Raw genomic sequence first — 20970 nt, forward strand, 5'->3', positions numbered from 1 at the left:
CAGAACTTTGCCTATAATTCAAAGAAAGTCCATTGAAACAATCAACTTCAGGATGAAGTCAACAACGCAGCTAGGGATAAAGTTAGATAAAATGTATGTTGATGAGCATGGTCAGAGTACTTACATCAAATTCAATAGCTCCAGAAAAAAATGAAGCTATTCAGTGCAAGGAAGAAAAACGTAAGGACCTGGAAACTATGCAATGCATCAAGGAATCCATTTCTGACAGAGGTAAATTTTTAGATGAGGCACTCAGTTTACCTAGTTAGGATCTATAATCCTTTGAGTATTACTTTTACCTTTGACCATTACCCAGCTTTTGTTTCCCTCCGAATAGTGAGACATCATAACATTCAAGTTTGATTCAGTAGTGCACACTATATTGTGCACATTTTATTAAGGATTTTGACAATCAAACCCCTTTTAAATTGAGAATGGCATATAAAATAAAGTTACCTCATGGAAATGACATCCACACTTCCCTTGCAGAAATTCTTTGTAGCGTCCCATTGTAAGGATGAAAGTGTCAACCACTTCATAGCCATATCTTTTTGCAGTGTCCAGTATAACCATATTTTCATTCCATAAATTTTGCACTTCAGTCTGTACCCCAAAGGAAAAACACTGAGGAAATTATATCTTTTTTCCTGAGATGAACTGTAGGAATTTCACTAGTAAAAATAGCTATTATTCTAACACTTTGGTAGATTCTGAAGCAATTTTTCAGCATGTTTATTGAAGTACAACTAAAATTGGACTTAGCTTGTGTCTGTACAAAAGAAAATGCACTGGACAAATCAGACTGATATTAACCCCCTCCCCTCGAGATTTAAAATTAATGAAAATATAATAGTAAATAGTACTTGCATCTAAGTACCTCTACCTAAGGAGACTATCACAACTGTTTAAAATAATTAGGTATCACGAAAACCCTGTTAAGTTCATGACTAATACAAGGTCAAATGTACAGTAAATTGTATTATAAAACAGTTTTATATAAGAGATGGTAAAAATCTTTCAGTAAAAGACAAGCTTAAAATGATAGGTGATTGAGCCTCTTGTTCCAGATCATTCTATACCACCTCCTGGAAGTCTAAGCTTATATGACTGCTCATCCAAAAAGAATTGCCTCGGAAAAGCAATTCTATTCTACTCAGGCCTGACCCAGGCCCATTCCACTCTACCCAGGCCCATTCTCGCCATAGCTAGTCTTATGTCTGCTCATTACTGAGCAAGCAATTTCTGCAGGCAGCTAACCGGAAATGCTAGTTAGAGAGGTATGTACCTCCTACTCCTGAAGAACCTGACTGTGCATTACTGTGCCCTCATCTCAGGATTCAAGTCACATGATCAGGGAATATTTACTCAAAGAACAAAAGACCCATCTCCTTTTTTCCCAGTAGTCTACTGGTTAGAGACACAGCAACAACTGATAACTGTTCTTTTATAACAACTTTTTACATACTGAAAGACTATCATTAACTCCCTTTTACTTAGTCTACTCTTTCCTAGACTAAACACACCTATTTTTTCAAACTTTTCTCATGGCTCATGCTTTTATTAGAGTCTTATTTGTGTTGCTTCCTCTGGGGATTCTCTCCAATATGTCCAAATCTTTCTTCACATGGGGTATCGAAAACTGGACACCACACTCCAACTGAAGTTCCACCAGTGTTGACAAGAGGGAATAATCACCATCTTTTACACCTAACACTTCTTTTAATACATTCCAGAATAGCATATGTGGATTTTGCAGCAGCCTCATATTGTTGACTCATAATCAGTTTGAAATTCACTATAAACCCCCCAAGATCCTTTTATGCAGTTCTGCTGGCTAGTCAGTTATTTTCACAGGTTTCATAGATTTTCAGGGTCGAAAGGGACCTCAATAAACCATAGAGTCCGACCCCCTGCCGTGGGCAGGAATGAGCGCTGGGGCCTGATGACCATAGCTAGGTGCTTGTCTAGTCTCCTCTTAAAGACCTCCAAGGCAGGGGAGAGCACCACCTCCTTTGGAAGCCCATTCCAGATTTTGGCAACCCTCACTAAGGAGAAATTTTTCCTAATGTCCAATCTAAATCTGCTCTCCATCAGTTTATGGCCATTGTTCCTACTAACCCCAAGGGGTGCCCTGGTGAACAGAGTATCCCCTATTCCTTACTGCCCGCCCCCCGCCCCCCTGAATGAATTTGTAGATGGCCACAAGATCCCTTCTCAGCCTTCTTTTGTGGAGGCTGAAGAGATTCAGGTCCCTCAATCTCTCCTCAGAGGATCTTACCTGCAGGTCCTTAACCATACAAGTAGCCCTCCTCTGGACCCTCTCAAGGTTATCCACATCTCTCTTGAAGTGCAGTGCCCAGAAATGGACTTTCTGTAGATTGTGTATATCTACACAAATTTTTCCTTTTCCAAGTGTAGTACTTAGAACTTTATTGGATTTCACTTTATTGCTTCCAAATCACTTCTACAATTTATTAAGATTATTCCTAGTTCAGTCCCATCCCCCAAACTACTTGCAGCCCTTCCCAGTTTGGTGTCTTCTGCAAGTGTTGTAAGTATATTATATATTCAGTCACTGAAATAATTAATGAAAATAATGAATCATACTACATGCAGGACAGACCTCTGTAGGACCCCACTTACAAAACACATTAAAATGTGCCCATCTGTTACTCCTGAAGTCTTTGACACGGTGCAGACAGAAGTGCAGTTCCCCATTGTAACTGAGAACACTTTGCAGGAAGCGTTCTGAGTTACAATGATCTCCTGGAACAAACAGAAGTTCACTGTTGGTTCCACGGGGAAGGGGAATCTAGCTGCTGGGTGGGAGCTTGCAGCTGGCTTCCCCTAGCAATGGCCCCTCCTCTCTCCCAGCCTGCCCCTGTTTTAGAATGGGAGAGGGGAAAGGGAACAGAGAGGTTCTAAGGGTTCCCCAGTTGGTGCTGGAGGGTGGGGTGGGAGTATTGGAGCCCTCCTCACCTTGGGGAGGGGCCTCCAAAACACCTGCCTCACTCTCCAGCAGGGGCTGAAAAACTCCCAGACTGAACTTCTTCCGCTCCCTTTCCCCACTCCCATTCTAAAACAGCTTGAGGCTGGCAGGCAGCAAAGACAGAAGTTACAGAATAGGCTCTGTCTTGAAACATCTTCATCTGATCCCTCATGCAATGAGGGGTCAGATTTCTCACCTGATCAGCCATTTTTTAAGCTGTCTGCTGCTGTGCACTTGTGTTTGGCCATGGCTATAAACTGCTTTCTGTGGCTAGATCAAGTGGAAATATTCACTTCTGCCTGCACCCTTAAATTAACTATAATGTGCTATAAACAAATAATGGTCCAGAATCACCAATACATTCCAGCTGCTTTGCAATGTTCTGGCTTAATTAGCTTGTTAGATGCAATTTAGGGACAAAACTGAAAAATGGCTAGAGTATATTGATGAATCTGACCCAATCATCTGCAAAGAGCTTAGAAAGGTTCAGCTATCCAAATGAAAGGAGTAATCTATCTCTCATCCAGCTTCACAACTTGGTACTTGGCATAAGGGTGTATATGCTTCTAGCTGAAATAGTAAATTTAGCAGAGAGCCTGGAGCAGTACATTGCAATCTGTGAAATCAGGGATAATTGCTTTAAAGCCATTATCAGCAAACTATATTAAAAAGTATGCATATTTATCTTTGACTTATTAAACCTTGCTTAGCGAAGGGGAATGTTTTGTAAACAGGCAGCAAAATCATTGTTTAGATAAGTGATTCTTAACCAGGATGCCACGGTACCCTGGGATGCCTTGAAATCCTTTTAAGGGTGTAGCATGATGCCATGCAATTAGTACTGGTTGGTCTACAAATATACACACATGCTTCAGAAGATAAACCCAGAAATTTCAAATAGGAATCTATCATGTCAGAAAACATTTCTGACCTTTTGTGGTGTTTCTGAGTTCTTTGTAATGGAAGAAATGTTCTATTATTCTTCAGTCAAAAAATGAGTGAAAGCTAACAGCTGGCATTATCCAATCAGGTGTGCCTTTAATCCAGTGACTGCAGTCAAAACTATCCGTGCCTTACCTGTGATAATGAATGTATTCCATCCACTGGTAGATGAAAGCCCATTCCTACGGATTTGATAACTACCAGGATATTTGATAGATTTTCCCTGTTTAGCAAGTAGAGTAAGGCATGGACATGTCATTTACAGATCTAGAGGGACATTACAAAAATATTTCTTTTATAAGTCACACTAATGTAAAAACAAATTAAATACGTGCATTTGACACACATTTATCGTATCAACATTTTACATGGAATAATATCAACATACATAGCACTAAACTTTACCTCTTCAACACCTTTTGGATAATTTGCAGATGATTGGAATTAAGCCACTGAACACCACCTACGACTAATACAGTCTGGTCTGTGTTCTCAAGGGGATGTGATCTGAAACCCAGGAAGAAAAAACAACACATGTTGCTTTAAAACAGATGGCAAACATTTTAACAGCATTGCATTACATTTCAATGAACCGTATCTGGCATCCTGATCAGGGCCCTGATGTCAGTTTCTACTCCTTTTCAACCACACAATGTGGCCTACGTATCTTATGTTTAATTATTTACTGATTTTAATTGTGAAAACCTGTTAAACACGTTTGTGGATGAAATGAGAATACAACCAACAACAGACACTGTACCTTTGGAGCAGTTCTTCTAGTGCTTTTTCAAACGTTGGTCTCTCTTTTACACTGAGCCAAAACTGGGGATAGTAGGAGTAGCTAATAAATGTTTTCCCTTCATTTATATTATGATAAATTTTAACATCATGTGTCTTTTGCCATTCCTGAAGGGTCTCATTCGCTCTTTCTATCAGATAATACATAATTCCTCTATTAGTTGAATCACCAATGAAAAGGATCTGCAAAGAAAAAGAACACAAAAACCCACTCATGCTGGATATCAGGCACTGTAAAAATATAATGTTATTAAACAACTACAGGTAAATAAATGGTTTATATCCTTTTTTCAGCCTGCAGAACACTGCTTCAGAAATCCTTTTATAGACCACCATTCCTCCCACCTCCTAAGTCTACCGTAACAAATTTCTCTCAAAATGTATGTTATTTGGCCAAAGAGAAAAAAGGAATATTAGAATAGCATTACAGAAATAATAACTGTGGGTAAATAGAATGGGTATAGCCACATACAATATTTTTATCCTTACTTTTTCTCCATGTGTTTACATTACTTAAGTGTATTGCTACTAAACCTCCTACCATTTCTTGCAGTGTATTGCTAGAATTACTCATTTCACAGTTTGCTTTTACACTCTATATTTTTGCCACCCTACAGACTTTTGTTTTGCCCGCAGCTTTGATCATAGTAGAATTTTCAAAGAAACAAACAGTAGAGAAATTAAGTAGCTCTATTAGCTGTAAAGAGCTACTTTGTTAAGTTTAGTTAATCAGAAAAGCTACTGGAAATTCCTGGAATCCCACAGTGACACAGCTAGTATGAAGCAGATCAGCTGCATCAATACAAAGATTACTCACATTTGGTAAGATACCCTAGCTTTGCACTAATGTCAGAAAGCAAAAGTTTAGCCCAAGATTAGGGGGTTTTGTGACAACGTTTTTTTTATGGGGTTTTCGATGCATGTAACTATGCAATGAACAATCAGACAGCACAGGGCAGCTCTAACCTGAGACATTCTTTGTTACAGTAATTACAGAATTTGTCACAGCTTTCATATGATGGAAGTGTCCTGCACTGATCTCACTTGCACGCCTGCACCCTATTTTCTAGCTGGCTATCAGAGTACTATTCTTTAAGTCAGATTCTAGTTCCAACCATTGCTCTGTAACACATGGAAAATTCCTCTGGTGTAGAAGCAGCTTAGGGCAATGGTTGTGACTCTGAGCTCCCCCTCTCTCAGCACCAGGTACTGACATGGGATCAGAAATAGGCATGTTCAAGACTGGAGCACTGTGTACTCCAACAATTTTGGGTTACAGAGAAGCCTACATTAAACCAGCTTTTGCTTCCTACAGCCCCCTTTTGCTTCCCAATCTCCAGGGCTTCTAAGGATTGCACCACACAATATGGTCCTTGTCTAGCTGCTATTTTTCAGTGTTCTGTTTGCTCATGGCATCATACTACAAAAGGCATCTGCTTTGTCTGCAAGTATCTCCCCATTTTTATTGTATATTGTGATATCTTGTATTTTGATAGTATCTCTTTATTTCACAGTCCAGAACTTACACATGCAAAGATCCTCGGTCAAGACAAATTATGGACTGAAACATACATCCACAGATATTTACAATTAGGCAGATGTTCCATTCTAATTTTAAATTATTTTAAGAAAGCCAAATATAGTACTTAAAATATAAACTCTACAATTCTTTTTATTTTTTGAAATATTGTAATCTCTCTTTCCAATCTGTCTTTATTCACCTTTCCTTAGTTTTCATCTCTCATGAGTCCACCACAATAGTAAATAGCATTTGTACATCCAATTTAAAAGAAATTTTCAGAGTGATATTAACAAGAAGGAAAAATCACTACACCATAGCATTTCCAGAGAAATGCATCAGGTTTCTTATCACAGGTGGTAGTCTACAAGTGAAAAGACTTCTTTGCTCATTAGGCTGTACAGCCCCTATAGGCACTGATAATTTTTTGTTATTCTTGACAGAAGCAAGCCCCTGAACCCTAAACTAGTACTTGTACTTGGCAGGAGTAGTATTTCATTTTTAATTCTGTTGAGACTAAGGTTCTGATAGCTTATTTTCTCCACATAACTATGTTTTGCCATTTTCCACCTACCACGGATTTGAAATCACAGAAGACGCCTCACTGAAAGATCAGAGTGAAAGTATGGCTAAACCAAATAAGCATGGTGTGAAGATGCATAATTTTTCAGACACTGTGCAAAATTATGGCTTGCATCATTTTAGCTAAGATTTGTCTAAGTGTGGTATCTCAACCACTACAAGGCACCAGGAACTGAAACACATCTGGTTCTTTTTTCAAGTGTGATTTTTTTTCCCTTTTGTGAAAAAGAAATAGGTTACTCTGTTAAATACTGGAGAGTTCTAGAACTTTAAAAATGATATCTCCTCTCCACATCCCTTCATAGTATATCTGAATTTGAATTCTAAAGTCTTCATTTTGCAGCATGGGCTGCAGAGTTAGAGAATAGTACGTATGTAACACCAAGGTTGGACATAGTCATAATGCCAAGGTTGGACATAGTTGCTGGGCTTTCATGCTAATGTTCATAATACCAAGGTTGGACATAGTTGTAACATCGTAACGCCAAGGTTGGACACAGTTGCCAGGCTTTCATTCTGTAGCCCATACTTGCTCTGGAGCTCATTCAGGATCCTGTAGAACCTGTTGCATATGATTAGTGTGGCCATGCCTTCCATGAGCATGAAGCTGGGCCAGGTTGCCCAATGCCTCATCTGCATATAAAATTTTGGAGGATCCCAGGACTCATGAAAAGAGTAAACTGGTACCTGTCATGAGTGGGGGCTAATTAGCACTTGAATCCTTTGTGAGGGGCATCTGGAATAGACCCACATACTGAACAGTGCTGAGCTATGGGGTCACTATGGCTTGAAATTCTGTAGACTCTGCTGGGGCCCAGCCCAATGAACTATATGGTGAACCATGAGCCTAATGGCTTTAGACTAATACCATGCATCTTTTGTTCTACATAAATATGGTACTTCTATCTACTGTGAGTGTCATAAAACCTGACATATGCACAGAAGAAGCAGCCAGACAGGGCATTCTTTGTAGGGCTAAAGAAGACTTGAATTAGAGACAGAGGTTATTCTGAAGCCCCAAAGTAAATTCAGATTGCCATGCCAGGCTTTGATCACAGGATCTTTTCTTCTGTAGAGGAACTAACAGGATCATACCATTTTTTTATGTAATTTCATTTATTCCACCTATTTCACAATGAAACCAAAACATTTTGGAAATGGGTTTTGTAAAATTATGGAATTTAGCCAAGCAGGATACAAAATCTGTGCCCTAGACCCATCAGCAGAATACAAAATCTGTGCCCTAGGCCCAGCAGCCATAGCATGGAGATGTTGACACCTGCTTGCTGTCTTCTTTAAGGGTTGCCACCAGCCATCTTTCAGAAATGCCACACTCTCGTTGGAACACATTAAAATTAAAGCCAACACACAGTGAGGGCTTTAAAGTGTTTTGTTTTTTTTTAATCAATCCCAATTCTTAACACTTGGCTGCTATAATGCTTACTGTGCTGAACACTGGGACTCTCAGACTGTAAGATTGTATCCTTTTCACAACAGATTTGGAAAACCAAGAGGCCACTGAAGAGAAGAATATGGCTCGCCCACAAACATCAGTTAGCCAGGATTTTTAATTAATCAATATTCATTGAAATACTATTATCAAATGCTTAATAGTTATAGCAACATTTACTTCACTTGCACCAGTTTACCATAGGTCTATGTCTGGCCTCTAATGTTTTATAGAATATCTTGGCAGAGGGGCTCTGGAAGATCATATGCTTAGCTATATGGTATTCACAAATAAAATGATAATTCAGTTTTTCAGGATAAGCTGCATCTCATTTTCTTTAGTTAGGCCCACTGCATGTTGGCAGTGCTCAGGTTAGTGCAAGTTCTGTCCACTTGAAGAGTACAGGACCATGCATTAATAAAACTATATTTTCAGTTGATCTAGTGCAATGGCTGTGTAAAGATGGATGTGTTTCAACGTCTTTTGTTGGGAAAGTTTGGTGTGAAAAAATCCCATTATAACTTACATACTTCTATAAATTGTGTAAGCATAGTGGAATTCACTTCTTAGCCAGACCTATCATTATAAATTAACCACACGTAGGAAATTTAAACACCTTTAAGTCCAAAACACTACTTAACCCAAAACATTTTAAAGAAAATGCTAGCTAGAATTCCTGTAATTCCTGTTTTAACAGCTGAATTTTTAAGTACTTCAGTAAATACTGCCTTTTCATATTTCCTGTTCTTAATTATACGTGGCTCACTAGTATTTTATTGCAGGACTAAACTCTGAATAGTATTTTCAAATTATAAACAAAATATATGACTTTTTTGTTAATGCTTTTTAGGTCAGATTTCTATGTACTGTTAATTGAAAAACACAGTCACCTCTTGTAACCTTTTCCCCATGACATATTTTTAAAGGTTGCCTTGGTAAGAATAATTATGGCATTATGCTTTATGCAAGGTCTCATAAATCTTAATAAAAGCTTATAAACCATGAAGTTAAATGGATTTTTGTCACACAAATATAATACAACTTTAACCTTTTTACTGTGATTGCACATTTATTTGACATAATTAGGTTATATACATATAATTCCCCAAGTGACCAGATATACACTGTAATATAATCTGCATCCTGTTTGACTTAATAAGGAATTCAAAGGCAAAAAAACTATAGATGTTAACAGCTGAATGAATGAAGATCCTCTCCCTTAACCCCTGTCAGACCAGTCATGGAGGGAAGTGGAACAAGTGAGGCAGTCTCTGCTCTGGAGAAGTATGGAAAACATTGTCCTGGTGCCTCAGGAAGAGTTTCCTTGGTCCCAGTTCCAAGCCTGGCCAGCTTCCCCTTGCCAACCTTGCTGCAGGTGGCAGGTGCAGCAATGTGAAGCTGGGGGTAGGGGGAAGCAGGCTCAGGGAGAGCTTCCTCAAGCCCAATTCCCGGCTTTGAAACTGCCACCCCCACTGCCCAGTTCAGTGGCAGGAGCAGCAAGGGGAAGTTAGCAGGGCTGAGAACAAATATCAGAGAGGGATTCTCAAAGACCAGTTCCTGGCCTTGCCACTGCTGCTCCTGCCACCCAGGTGACAGTCCCCAGTTTGGGAAAGAGGTGAGGACCAGCTCCTGCTGCTGCTCCCCACCCCTCCTGAACCAGGTCAGGAGGGAAGCATGCACACATTCATTCTTTGAAGGGAGTTTCCTCTTAGAAGGGATATCTTCCAGGTTGATGTTTTCCCCATAGGGGGCATGTTTCCCCAGGAGAAACTGAATGAATACTTGTATGCTTGCAAGGTTCTTTGTGTAGATGTGATATCTTTTATTAGACCAACTGAGTAGCTGGAAAAAAATAGTAATAAAACCAGCTGTTAAAGGAGGAGATATAGTCATCCCTAACTGTGAAGACTGCATAAAAGAAGTCAACAGACAACTCTCTGACACTATCTTCTATACAAAACTTGAGGAAGATCAACTCCCCTTTTCACCTCAAAACTCAAAACCACCATCACATCATGTCCATCTGAACTACAAGAAAAAATTCAGATCCTGATCCTTCCACTACCCAATCCAGGGACTTTTTACCCACTCCCTAAAATCCACAAACAAGGGAACCCTGGCAGACCTATCATTTCTAACCATGGAACCCTAATGGAAGAAATATCAGGTTTAATCAAATCCATCCGAAAACTGCTTGCCGCCCAAAGACCAAGTTTTATCCAAGACACAACAGACTTCCTGCGAAAACTCAAAAACATAGACCACTTTCCCAGCAATACCCTCCTAGCCACAGTGGATGTCACTAGCTTATACACCAACATCCCACACCAGTTTGGCATCCAAGGCTGTCTCACATATCTACAAGAGCAAGATTACAACTCAGAGTACAGACCTCAGGATATCATCGAACTCATATACTTCATCCTCACACACAACAACTTAAGTTTCAACAACCAACACTTCCTCCAAACCATGGGCACAGCTATGGGCACCAAAATGGCCACACAATATGCCAACCTTTTTATAGTCCACCTGGAAGAAGAATTCCTCAAGAACTTCACCATCAAACCCATGCTATACCTGAGATACACAGATGACATCTTCATCATTTAGACCGAAAGCCTTCTGTCTCTCATCAATTTCCATAAAAATATTCAACAATCATCATTCTTCCATTAGACTCTCTTGAATACTCTACTACCAGCATTTCCTTTTTGGACACCATGATCAATATCCAAAATGGTAAAATACAAATTACCATATACAAGAAACCCATAGACCAACATACATATCTACACAGAACCAGCAATCACCCTAAACACACCAAGAAGGCTGTAATATACAGCCAAGCCCTCCAATACCATAGAATTTGTACTGAGGAGAATACCCATGATCACCACCTCACAAATCTCCCAACAAGGACACTCCTTCATAGAGATAGATCATACTTTTGAAAGAGCTACCCACATACCACGTGAAGATTCGCTGCAGTATGAAAACGAAATCCCCACAAATTGCACACCATTAGTTATGACATATTACCCTTCCCTGGAACCTACATGGAAAATCCTCAAACAATTGTAACCCATACTAGAAGAAGACCCCTCTCTTAAAGAGATCTTTCCAGAACCACCCATCCTAGCCTTTAAACAAGTACCAAACCTCACTAACCTCATCACCAGAAACAAACTCCCTGTGACCCAAAACACACCAAATGGATCCAGACCATGCCAGGACAAGAAATGCAAAACATGCCAACACATCTCCACCACCCCCACAATAACTATACCCCATAACAGAAACATCAACATTCCTGGATCTTACACTTGCACCTCCAGAAATGTTATCTATCTCATCCAGTGCACCAAATTCCCTGATGAAAATATGCAGGAGAAACCAAACAACGCCTGCGCACCAGAATTAATGCACATTGAAAATCTATCAGAGACAAGAATACCCAATTACCTGTGAGGGCACACTTCTTACAAGACAATCATGGCCTTGCTGATCTCTCAGTTCTAATCCTCAGAGGGAACTTACAAAACACCTTTCATAGACAAACCTACGAACTTCACTTCATAAATCTACTGGATACAAAAAATCATGGACTCAATATAGACATTGGATTTATGACACATTACAACCTGCCTGACATCTGATTCACCAGGTACCTGCCAGACCTTACCTTTTACACTTTTCTTCCCCTCACTTCCTCCCCTCCCTTCCTTTTCTCCTTTTGATTTCCTAATTTCCATGTATTTACATTCTCACTGACATCCTGTCACACTTTTAGCTTTTCATCCCTTGGAGTCTCGGAACAGCAGAGACTCCCTATGCCTGAAGAAGGGTGATTGCACCCGAAAGCTTGCAAAGAACTTTTTCCCAACTACTCATTTGGTCTAATAAAAGATATCACATCTACCCAAAGAACCTTGCCTGCCTATGTACTTAGACCAACACAGCTACAACCAAAAATCCAGCTACTTGTATGCTTGTAGTTTCTACCATGAGAGTAGCAATTCTCAAACAGTGGCCTCAAGTTTTCATGAAATAGAGCCTAATTAAGAGCAAACACAATTTCATACACACAAAAGGTAAACAGTAGTTAAATGGCAAACCAAAAACAAATGGACAGTGAAGCTGACAACTAGATTATGCTTATTGGAAAAAGGGTGGGGAAGGGAGGGAGGGGGAGAGAGAGAGAGAGAGAGAGAGAGAGAGTGTGACAGACAGACAGACTATACTTTATAAATTACCTCTGAAATACAAACAGATTTTAATACAAGAAATGTCACCAGACTGAAGTTCAGAAAACTAAATAATTTCACATTCCTTCTGTAAGTTTTATTCATAACTGAATTGTAGCATAGGTGGCTAAAGGTCTGATTGGCTTTATCCTCTTAGAAATTGGGTAAATACAAAAAAAGTAAGTTAGGGACAATATGTCAATGGATGTGTTCTATTTTTTCTCTATGAAATATGGGGAAACCAGAATTTTTTTTCCTAAAACATATCTAGTGCTTCTATATATGTTTATTTTCACCCCAAAATGGCCCAAAGATATTTGCTGTACAAACTCCATTAACCTATTTCTGGTCATTTGTCATTAAAATGCAGCTATACCATGGGTGAAGTTTAGGAACTGTTAACAGTGCTCAATCATATTTCATTAAAAAAAAATTTCTTAGAAGAATTTATTTCTTGTTGCATAAAGCTGCAGGATGAATTTAAGAAAGTAGCTTATAGTTACCATAGCTGGCATTTGACAATGATACTACAATACTTACTTTTTTTTTACGTGCCATGCAATCTCATAAGACCTGCATGTACCAACCCAGAGGTAAGGGCCATAAACATCCCTCTCTGCCTGACCTGGATTTTCCCATTCAGATACTAACCTCATTTTAGCCTGTTTATATTGTACAATGTGACAAGACTAATACTATTCCAGGGCCAAGATGGGTCAAGATGGGTCAAGCTAAGTTATTATTTTCATGCAAACCTGGCAAGACCAATTCATTTGAGGTCACTGCACAGTCTGAGTCAATGACACTATTTGCATGCATACACATGTAGCAGCATTAAAAATGGACCCACCTGAAGGAACAGGAAGGGCTGCAGTGCTGAGCAGGAGAAACTGTTACAACCTGCAGCCCAGCCACTGCTCCAGGCTGAGCCAGGGAAGGGGTCTGGGTAGGAATAAGCTCTCTTGCAGGGACTGCAGGGGAGGAGCCACCACCTGCTGCATGGAGACCCCTGGAGCTCATTCTAAGGATGCCAGCACCAGGCACCGCCCACAGATCCTGTGCAGGGGCACAGACACAGTCCTGCTCCCTGAGATACCCAGTCAGGGACTGTGCACACAGGGTCCTCAGTACACACTGTACAAGTTATAGACTATGTAAATAAGTTTTTGATGGTTTATTAGTTGGAGTATCAATGCATTTATGTATTGGTTCCTCATTTATCGTGGGTAATTTGTATACCTTCCCCTAGTGTAATGTGTATCCAAGATGCATTAACCCTTAAGCCACCGTCACCAGATCATGCAGTGTAACATTTGTTCTATTGTATTGGTTATATGTTACCTTGTAAATAATTAAATCCTGTAAATAGTTTTATAACAGTCTTCAAGGTTGTTTGATTGTAAGGGGAGGCTCTCTGCTCAGGAACCCTGCAGCAGCTACCCAGGGAGCTGGGTGGGGCCACTGGATCCCACTATTCAGGTGAAGGCGGGGGTAGTGTCGTGCCCAGGGTTACACACATGAGGCACATAGGGTGAGAATTTGCTATTGTATATAATACTATAACATTTCACTGCCATAAGTTTGAAATTAACTTAAAATAGCAGCTCAAATACTGTGTGATCTAGTAGACAGAGCACTAGACTGAGATGTAGAATTTATTTCAAGTTCTGTACTGGCTTGCTGGATGATTTGGGGCAAGTCACTCATTCTCTCTGTGCTGTAGCTTCCCAAAATGTAAAATACAGATGATTAACTTCTTGGCAAAGTACTTTGAACTCTAAAGGTGAAAAGTGATATATTAAAGCTACGTTATATTAGTACAAAATCCTAGAAGACCAAAGTTAGGTTAAATGAATATATAATCTGGTGGTAGAATCATTATTGTATTAAACAGATGCTTGTTTATCTGCAATAGCAATAAAATTCATACAGTATTCTATACCATATTCATAGAGACCATGCCACAGAGATTATGCCACAGAGACTATGTCATCATAGAGACCACTCCACTGGAATTCTCCTGGTTAAATGAATTAAACTGAAAACAGAATATATTCTGTAAGTGAAATCATCACAAGGCAAGACAGCCCCATTCTTGGGGAAAAAATACAGAGGGGAAGAAGCTAAAAGGCAACGTAAAACCCTGTGCTTGATAAGGAGTGACCGGATAAGAAGAAAGTGTCAAAAAACTGATGATTATGATTTTTCTTCTACTTGTCTAAATAGATAAAATCTCTGGGTTGATCTAGAATTTAGTGACCTCCATAAGTGCTTAAAGCCAGAATATATAATTAAATTAATAGCATGAATTGGCAAATATAAATATGCATTGGATGGTTACTATGTATATGTTCGCTCATATATACATGTGTGTGTGTGCGCGTGCATGCATGTGTGTGTGTGTGTGTATACATACATGCACACACACACTTTTATATCTATAAATATAAGTGTATATATATAGATATAGATAATTTTTTTTGAGTGAACATATAGATGGGCCTATGGATGGATGGATATAGGTGCCACCCTGTCCTACAGATATATATATCTTTATATAAATATCTATCTATAGCTATGTATATAGATAGATATAGATATAGAGATATATACATAGATATAGATAGATAGATATAGATAGATACTGATATAGAGATATATCTATCTATAGATAGATATATCTGTAGGAAATACTAAGCACAGGGTGTGTCTGGATTCCCATTCTTCTGAGGAACTAAGGTACCTGACTCAGGCTGTCCATTAGGGTCTGGTGTTCACTTGGGGTTCACAATACCTAACCTCACTTCTGATACTGCTGTTGAATGAATTATGCTCACTTTTGCCCAATAGCTTAGTGGTTAAAAAACATTTGATGACTTGATGATAGGAGACATGGGTTATCGGTCTTCCTCACCCTGAGGAAATTCAAGCCCACGCCTCCATTGCCCAGAAGAGTCCCTTAACCACCAGATAATAGAAAAGACTAGGTGAGGGCACACTCCCAACACTTCTTGTTGAAGCTGAGGCACTGTAAATCACGGTGTACTTATGAGCTCCACCTGAATCACTTTTGAACATGCTCAGAAGCCCTGGTATATATACATCAAGAATATTCTGAAATCCCAAATGGAAGTGTTTTAGGAGACTGCTTTTTAGGAGTCTGCTGCATGTCTTGTACACTGAGCATCAGACTAATGAGTCTGCCAAGCAGCAAATCAGTTACAAAATTGGAACCTATGAGCCATTGTTAGAGGTTGTGGCTAGACACAGGCATCCAAAAAGCTAGAGCCTGAATTGATTCAGTCTTTGCAGGTTACTCTAACCTGCCTAGATCAAATCAATTTGCAGGTGAATAGACATTCATTTATAACTCAGGAAATGCAGGCACATGCCTGCAGTGGGTCGGGCCAGAAGCCAGGGGGCGCTAGAGCGTGCCCTTGGCTGCAGGGAAGCTATGCTGCGGGGCGTGGCCAGCCCTGGCAGTAGCCTCAAGTGACCTGGCCAGGGAGGGGCTTTAATTCCCCCCTCCCTGTCCCACCAGCACAGACCTCAGCTGGGGTCTGCCTGGTGCTCTCCCTTTGCTGCCGCAGCGACAGTGAGGGAGGACTGCCAGACAGCCCTGGCTTGGATCTGTGCTGCTCAGACAAGGAAGAGGGAATTAAATCCCATCCCTGGCCAGTTCACTTGATGCTACTGCTGGGGCTGGCCACCCCCTACCACTGGAGCATCAAGCAGAGAAATGCCTGACAGGCTACTGTGCCCCTGCCTGGAAGATCACGCTGGGGTCTGTGCTGCTGGGCCAGGGGAGGGAGGGAGGGAGAATAAATCTTCCCTTCCCCTTTCATTTGTGGGGGGCCAGCATCCACTGGAGCAGAGAGCACAGCCCAGTCCAGGGCTGCAGAGCATGCTGGGATGCTGGGGGACTCTGGTTTAACTTAAACCAGGATGGGGTATGGGGCAGAAGTTCCATAAAACCGGTTGAGTTTAATCCATAAAACCTGATACTACGTTCAACCAGGTTTATCTCAAACCGGTATTGTGACACTGGTTTATGTGTACTGAACTTATGTTCTGTTATAGGTTTAAACGAGTTTCTGATCACTTACATTGGTTTATGCGTAACTTCTGTCTGTAGCCTGGCAATGAAAGAACCTGTAGTGGCTTGAACACATCATGAGAAGGTCAGACACCCTTGCCAACACCATAATACAGGATGCAGTGGGGGGATTCCCAAGAGAAATAGAGGTAGACCCAAGAAGAGCTAGGGAACAAATATTAAGGACTGGACAGGGCTTCAACTGACAGAGTGCACGAAGCTAGCCAAACCCAGGGCAGAGTAGAAAAGGTTTGTTACAGCATCAAAGGTGCCTCTATGGTCATAATGGCCTTGGGACTGACTTGACTTGATTTGAAATGGAGGTACCTAATAAATTCTAGCTCCTAACGAATTTTGTGTTGGCAGGGGGCCATTTTATTTCTCTGCAATTTAGGTGCCTAAATTCAGTAGAAGCCCCATCTAGGCATTGAAGGAACCACTTTGAATTTTGCCCAATGCTCATTTGCATGAAGGCCCATCTACAATGCTCTGACAGGGTATAAATTTCATTTACATTCACATTGAAGCTGGCTTCCATTGCTCTGGCAGAGAGGTGTTAAGGGTCCAACAACATATTCAAGCCCTAATAATTTAATGCAACATATGTAGCCATCAGACATTTATAACCCATGGGCTGGATCTGGGGAAAAAAACACAGGGGAAGAAGCCAAAAGGCAACGTAGAACTCTGTGCGTGATAACGAGTAACTAGATAAGAAGAAAGTGTCAAATAAAATATCAGAGAAATGATGATTATGATATCTCTTCTACTTGTCTGAATAGATAAAAAGTCTGGGTTAACCTAAAATACATTTATTTTTAACCTTGAAAATATATTGTCATAGATCTTTATAACAATTATTTACTTACTTTCTGGACACTTGTATCCCCAGTAAATGTACCTGAGTCTCAGATCAGAGATCACTCTCTCAAATGTTATACAGTCATATCATGCCTACTAAGGAGACATTGTATTTCCAAGCAATCACCTTAGAAGCTTCACTATAAGAAAAGAATGTGCAAGAAGACTTGGTAAGATTAGTATGCACAAGCAATGCCATGCATTAGGTATACAGCAGAAGAAACAGAGCTTGCATGCAAAGTATATGTCAGTCTTTAACAATTAAAACTTATTTTTCACTTTTTCACTTCCTGACAAGTACACATTTTATATTCTGAAATCCCACCAGTGCCAAATGATGGCCTATGTTACTTTCCATCTGCTACTTGGAACAGCCACAGACAAGATTACTAGGCTAAATAAATCTTTGGTCTGGCCTAGTATGGCAGTTCTTATGTTAAATGGCAGTGCAACACTATTATAATATAAGGGACTGAATAATGCACAATTATTGCTTTTTTATCTTTGTGGTTTAAAATAAAAATAAATAGTAATTTCTTCTTTAATCACAACGTGTATATTCACACCAGTACATAATATCCAGAATATATATTTCAAAGTAACTAAAAATGGAATCTTCATCTTTTGCTACAGATACAGCAGATATAAAGGTTAAATCCACCATGTACCTTTCTGCCTTCAACACATTGCTGGAGCTCAGGTTTAGTCAGGATAGCATGATGACAGTTTTGTGGCTGCCATGTTATTGCTCGCCAGTCACAGGTTCTGTTGTCAGAGCAGCTGAGGCAAGGGACGATCCACTGCCCTGTAAAACAGCAAAAAGCCTTTTGAATTTCCTGTGTATCTCTGTCAATTTTTGTCATCTGCTTAATCTTCCTGGTTTAGCAACATATCATTAAGCACTTTCTTATAGGGGCATGTGTAGATGTGTCCACTGAGGGTCAAGCACAAGAAGTGGGACAGAAAAAATTCAAAAGTGCATAAGTGACATAGGACATACAAAAAAACTAGAACTCTTGGTTCCAAAATGATACCTTTTATTAGACCAACTGGAAAATGGCAAGAAAATTGTCCTTTTCTACAAGCTTTCGGGATCAAAGTCTTTTTGTCTCAGACTAACACGGCAACAAAGTACATCCCTGAAACATGGAAGATGCTGAATTTCAGCCGATTTTGGATTTTAAACTTCATTGCAGAGCAACAAGGAAGTTTTTTTTGCCTCCCTGCCTGCCATCTGACACCTCCAGGGAAGGAATTCTACCTGATCAACCCATCAAAGAGCTACTCAACACAGCTCACAAAGACACTCTCCTGGACACAGAGGGACAGACTTCCATCTTCAGCTCCCTCTGCAAAAATGAAGTTTATTTCCTACCTATGGGGACTTTTTACCATCTTGTACCGTTTACACTTTTCCCAGAGCCTGACGAAGGGACTTTGATCCCAAAAGCTTGCAGAAAAGGACAATTTTCTTGCCATTTTCCAGTTGTTCTAATAAAAGGTATCATTTTGGAACCAAGAGTTCTAGTTTTTTGTATGTCTTTTTGTCTCAGACCAACATGGCTACCAAGTACACCCCTAAGTGACATAGGCTTCTTCATCCAGTTTTAAAGAATGACTTTGATACTTTGGAGCTTATGGCCCCACTGCAAATCAATGGGGTAGTTGTTCCCAACCTTTTCTGGGCTGCAGCCCCACTTCTGGACTCATGACCCAACTTCTGGTCAACTCATGTGTGCTTATGGCCTTGCTTCTGTGTGAGCCTATCTACAGTCTGTGGATTCTACAAGCCCACTCAAAGTGCTGAGGCCCCAAATGGGTTGGAATAGCCCTTTGTTTGGTTTGGCAACTGCTGGAATATGATTTGGGCTCATAAATATCTAAATCAGTTTGGAAAATTGATGCCCAATCACTTCAGTGCTTCTGAACATTTTACACTTAAATCTCATTTAAAATCATTCACATCTATGTTCTAGAGGGAAATGAAAGGAGTTGAGGGCATCCAGCACTTCTAAGGCCTAGTCTACACTAGAAATATGTTTTGCCACCATAAGAATGCCAAGACAATGCAGCTTATGCTGGCAAATCCCCAGACAATATAAAATGTAATTTTGCCAGTATATTTATGCTTATAGTGGGGTTTCTATTCTCTCAGCATCACACTTTCACTTTATCACAAGTTCACAGTCATTGCAGGTCAGAGGTGTCCACACACATGATTCACTAGTATTCCAGGTGGAACAGACACTTTTTAGGAGTTGAAGTGCCGTGGTTCTGACAATAGCACATAGGAGTGAGCACCCAACCCAGCATACTTCACAGGGCCTTGTTACATGTCACAGAGAGCCATACAAATGTTGATCAGTGTTAGTGCTGGCTTGAGTTTGAAGCGATCATGTGTTCAGGTCAGCAGAGTCCTGAGGGACTGAAAGGTAAAAATCCCCAACCCCCCTCCCATTCCAGGCTTCCCCCCTGCCACTTGCCCCCCACCATCCAGGGTTCCTCCCTTCACTCCCCTGCCCCACTTACTTGTGGCTTGCCCATACTTTCTGTCCTAGGGGAGCAGGCAGGGAGGGGAAGTCACTGCTGGGCTGCTGCTCTTTTCTGGATTAAACCCACCCCGGGAGCAGCAGTGGCAGTGGCTGGGCAGGCAGTTTAATTCTTCCCTGCCTGCTCCCAAGGACAGACAGTGTGGGCAGCCACAAGTAAAGGTGGGGTAGGGAGGCACTGAGCGGGGATCTACGGTGCTGGGGAGTGTGGTCTGGGCATGTGGGGGAGGGGGAATGTGGGCCTAATCCTGGCCAATGGGGGAGGGAAGCGTGTAGAGTGTTTACAGTAGGTGTAGCCTAGAGTAGCTATACCTTAGTGTAATGCAAGCTGGGTAACATGGACTGGAAATAATCCTGCCCTGGAGTGGTGCAATTTTGAGCCACATAATAAGTGCTTAAAACTAGCTTCAGGTGTTAATATGTAGACAATCCAGGTATTAAGAGCTTCAGGAGCCACCCACAATTACCATGTAACAAGGTCCTCAGTGGATGAATTGGGTGCGGGTTGGTGAGGGTGGGGGGGGGGGGGGGAGGGAGGTAGGTGCTTTCATCCATGCTTTGGCAGTTCCAGAGGGTAGGTGACATGTGGCTTGGGGGGTGGCAGGGAAGCAGGTGTTTCCACTTCTTTGCATTCCCTTCTCTTCTAAACATAAGCACAGTAAAGTTCAGTATCCTGCACTTGACCTAACTCTGCACCCTGGTTGCCTGATTGGGGTTCCCAGGAGGGGAGGAAGTGCTTAGACCCAGGTTTTGGGGTTTCCAGGAGATGGGAAGGCATGATGAGGGGCGACAGTCAAGTAGGAAGTGAGGGAACTGCTAGTTGGAAATATAGTTTTTATTGAACAAGCAATGCAAAGGAGCTCACTGACAAAAGGTACTAACAAAAGGGGAAAAAAAGAGGCAGTAGATTTTTGGCTACATACCAGAGTGGCCAGTT

The 20970-nt window shown here is 40.8% G+C and overlaps 1 protein-coding gene across 1 annotated transcript in view; it reads right to left on the reverse strand.

The window, feature by feature from the left end:
• The window catches only part of LOC102371777 (cadherin-like and PC-esterase domain-containing protein 1), a 159892-nt gene that overhangs the window by 16123 nt on the left and 122799 nt on the right, over window positions 1–20970 (reverse strand). The window contains exons 13-17 of the mRNA XM_025192517.1: window positions 18153–18289; window positions 4692–4912; window positions 4337–4438; window positions 4067–4154; window positions 457–603 (exon numbers count right to left, since the gene is read on the reverse strand). Coding sequence (XP_025048302.1) covers window positions 457–603; window positions 4067–4154; window positions 4337–4438; window positions 4692–4912; window positions 18153–18289 — 695 coding nt within the window. The remainder of the gene's footprint in view (window positions 1–456; window positions 604–4066; window positions 4155–4336; window positions 4439–4691; window positions 4913–18152; window positions 18290–20970) is intronic.

This window comes from Alligator sinensis, unplaced genomic scaffold, assembly GCF_000455745.1.
Source record: "Alligator sinensis unplaced genomic scaffold, ASM45574v1 scaffold217_1, whole genome shotgun sequence".
NCBI classification, from domain to species: domain Eukaryota; kingdom Metazoa; phylum Chordata; order Crocodylia; family Alligatoridae; genus Alligator; species Alligator sinensis.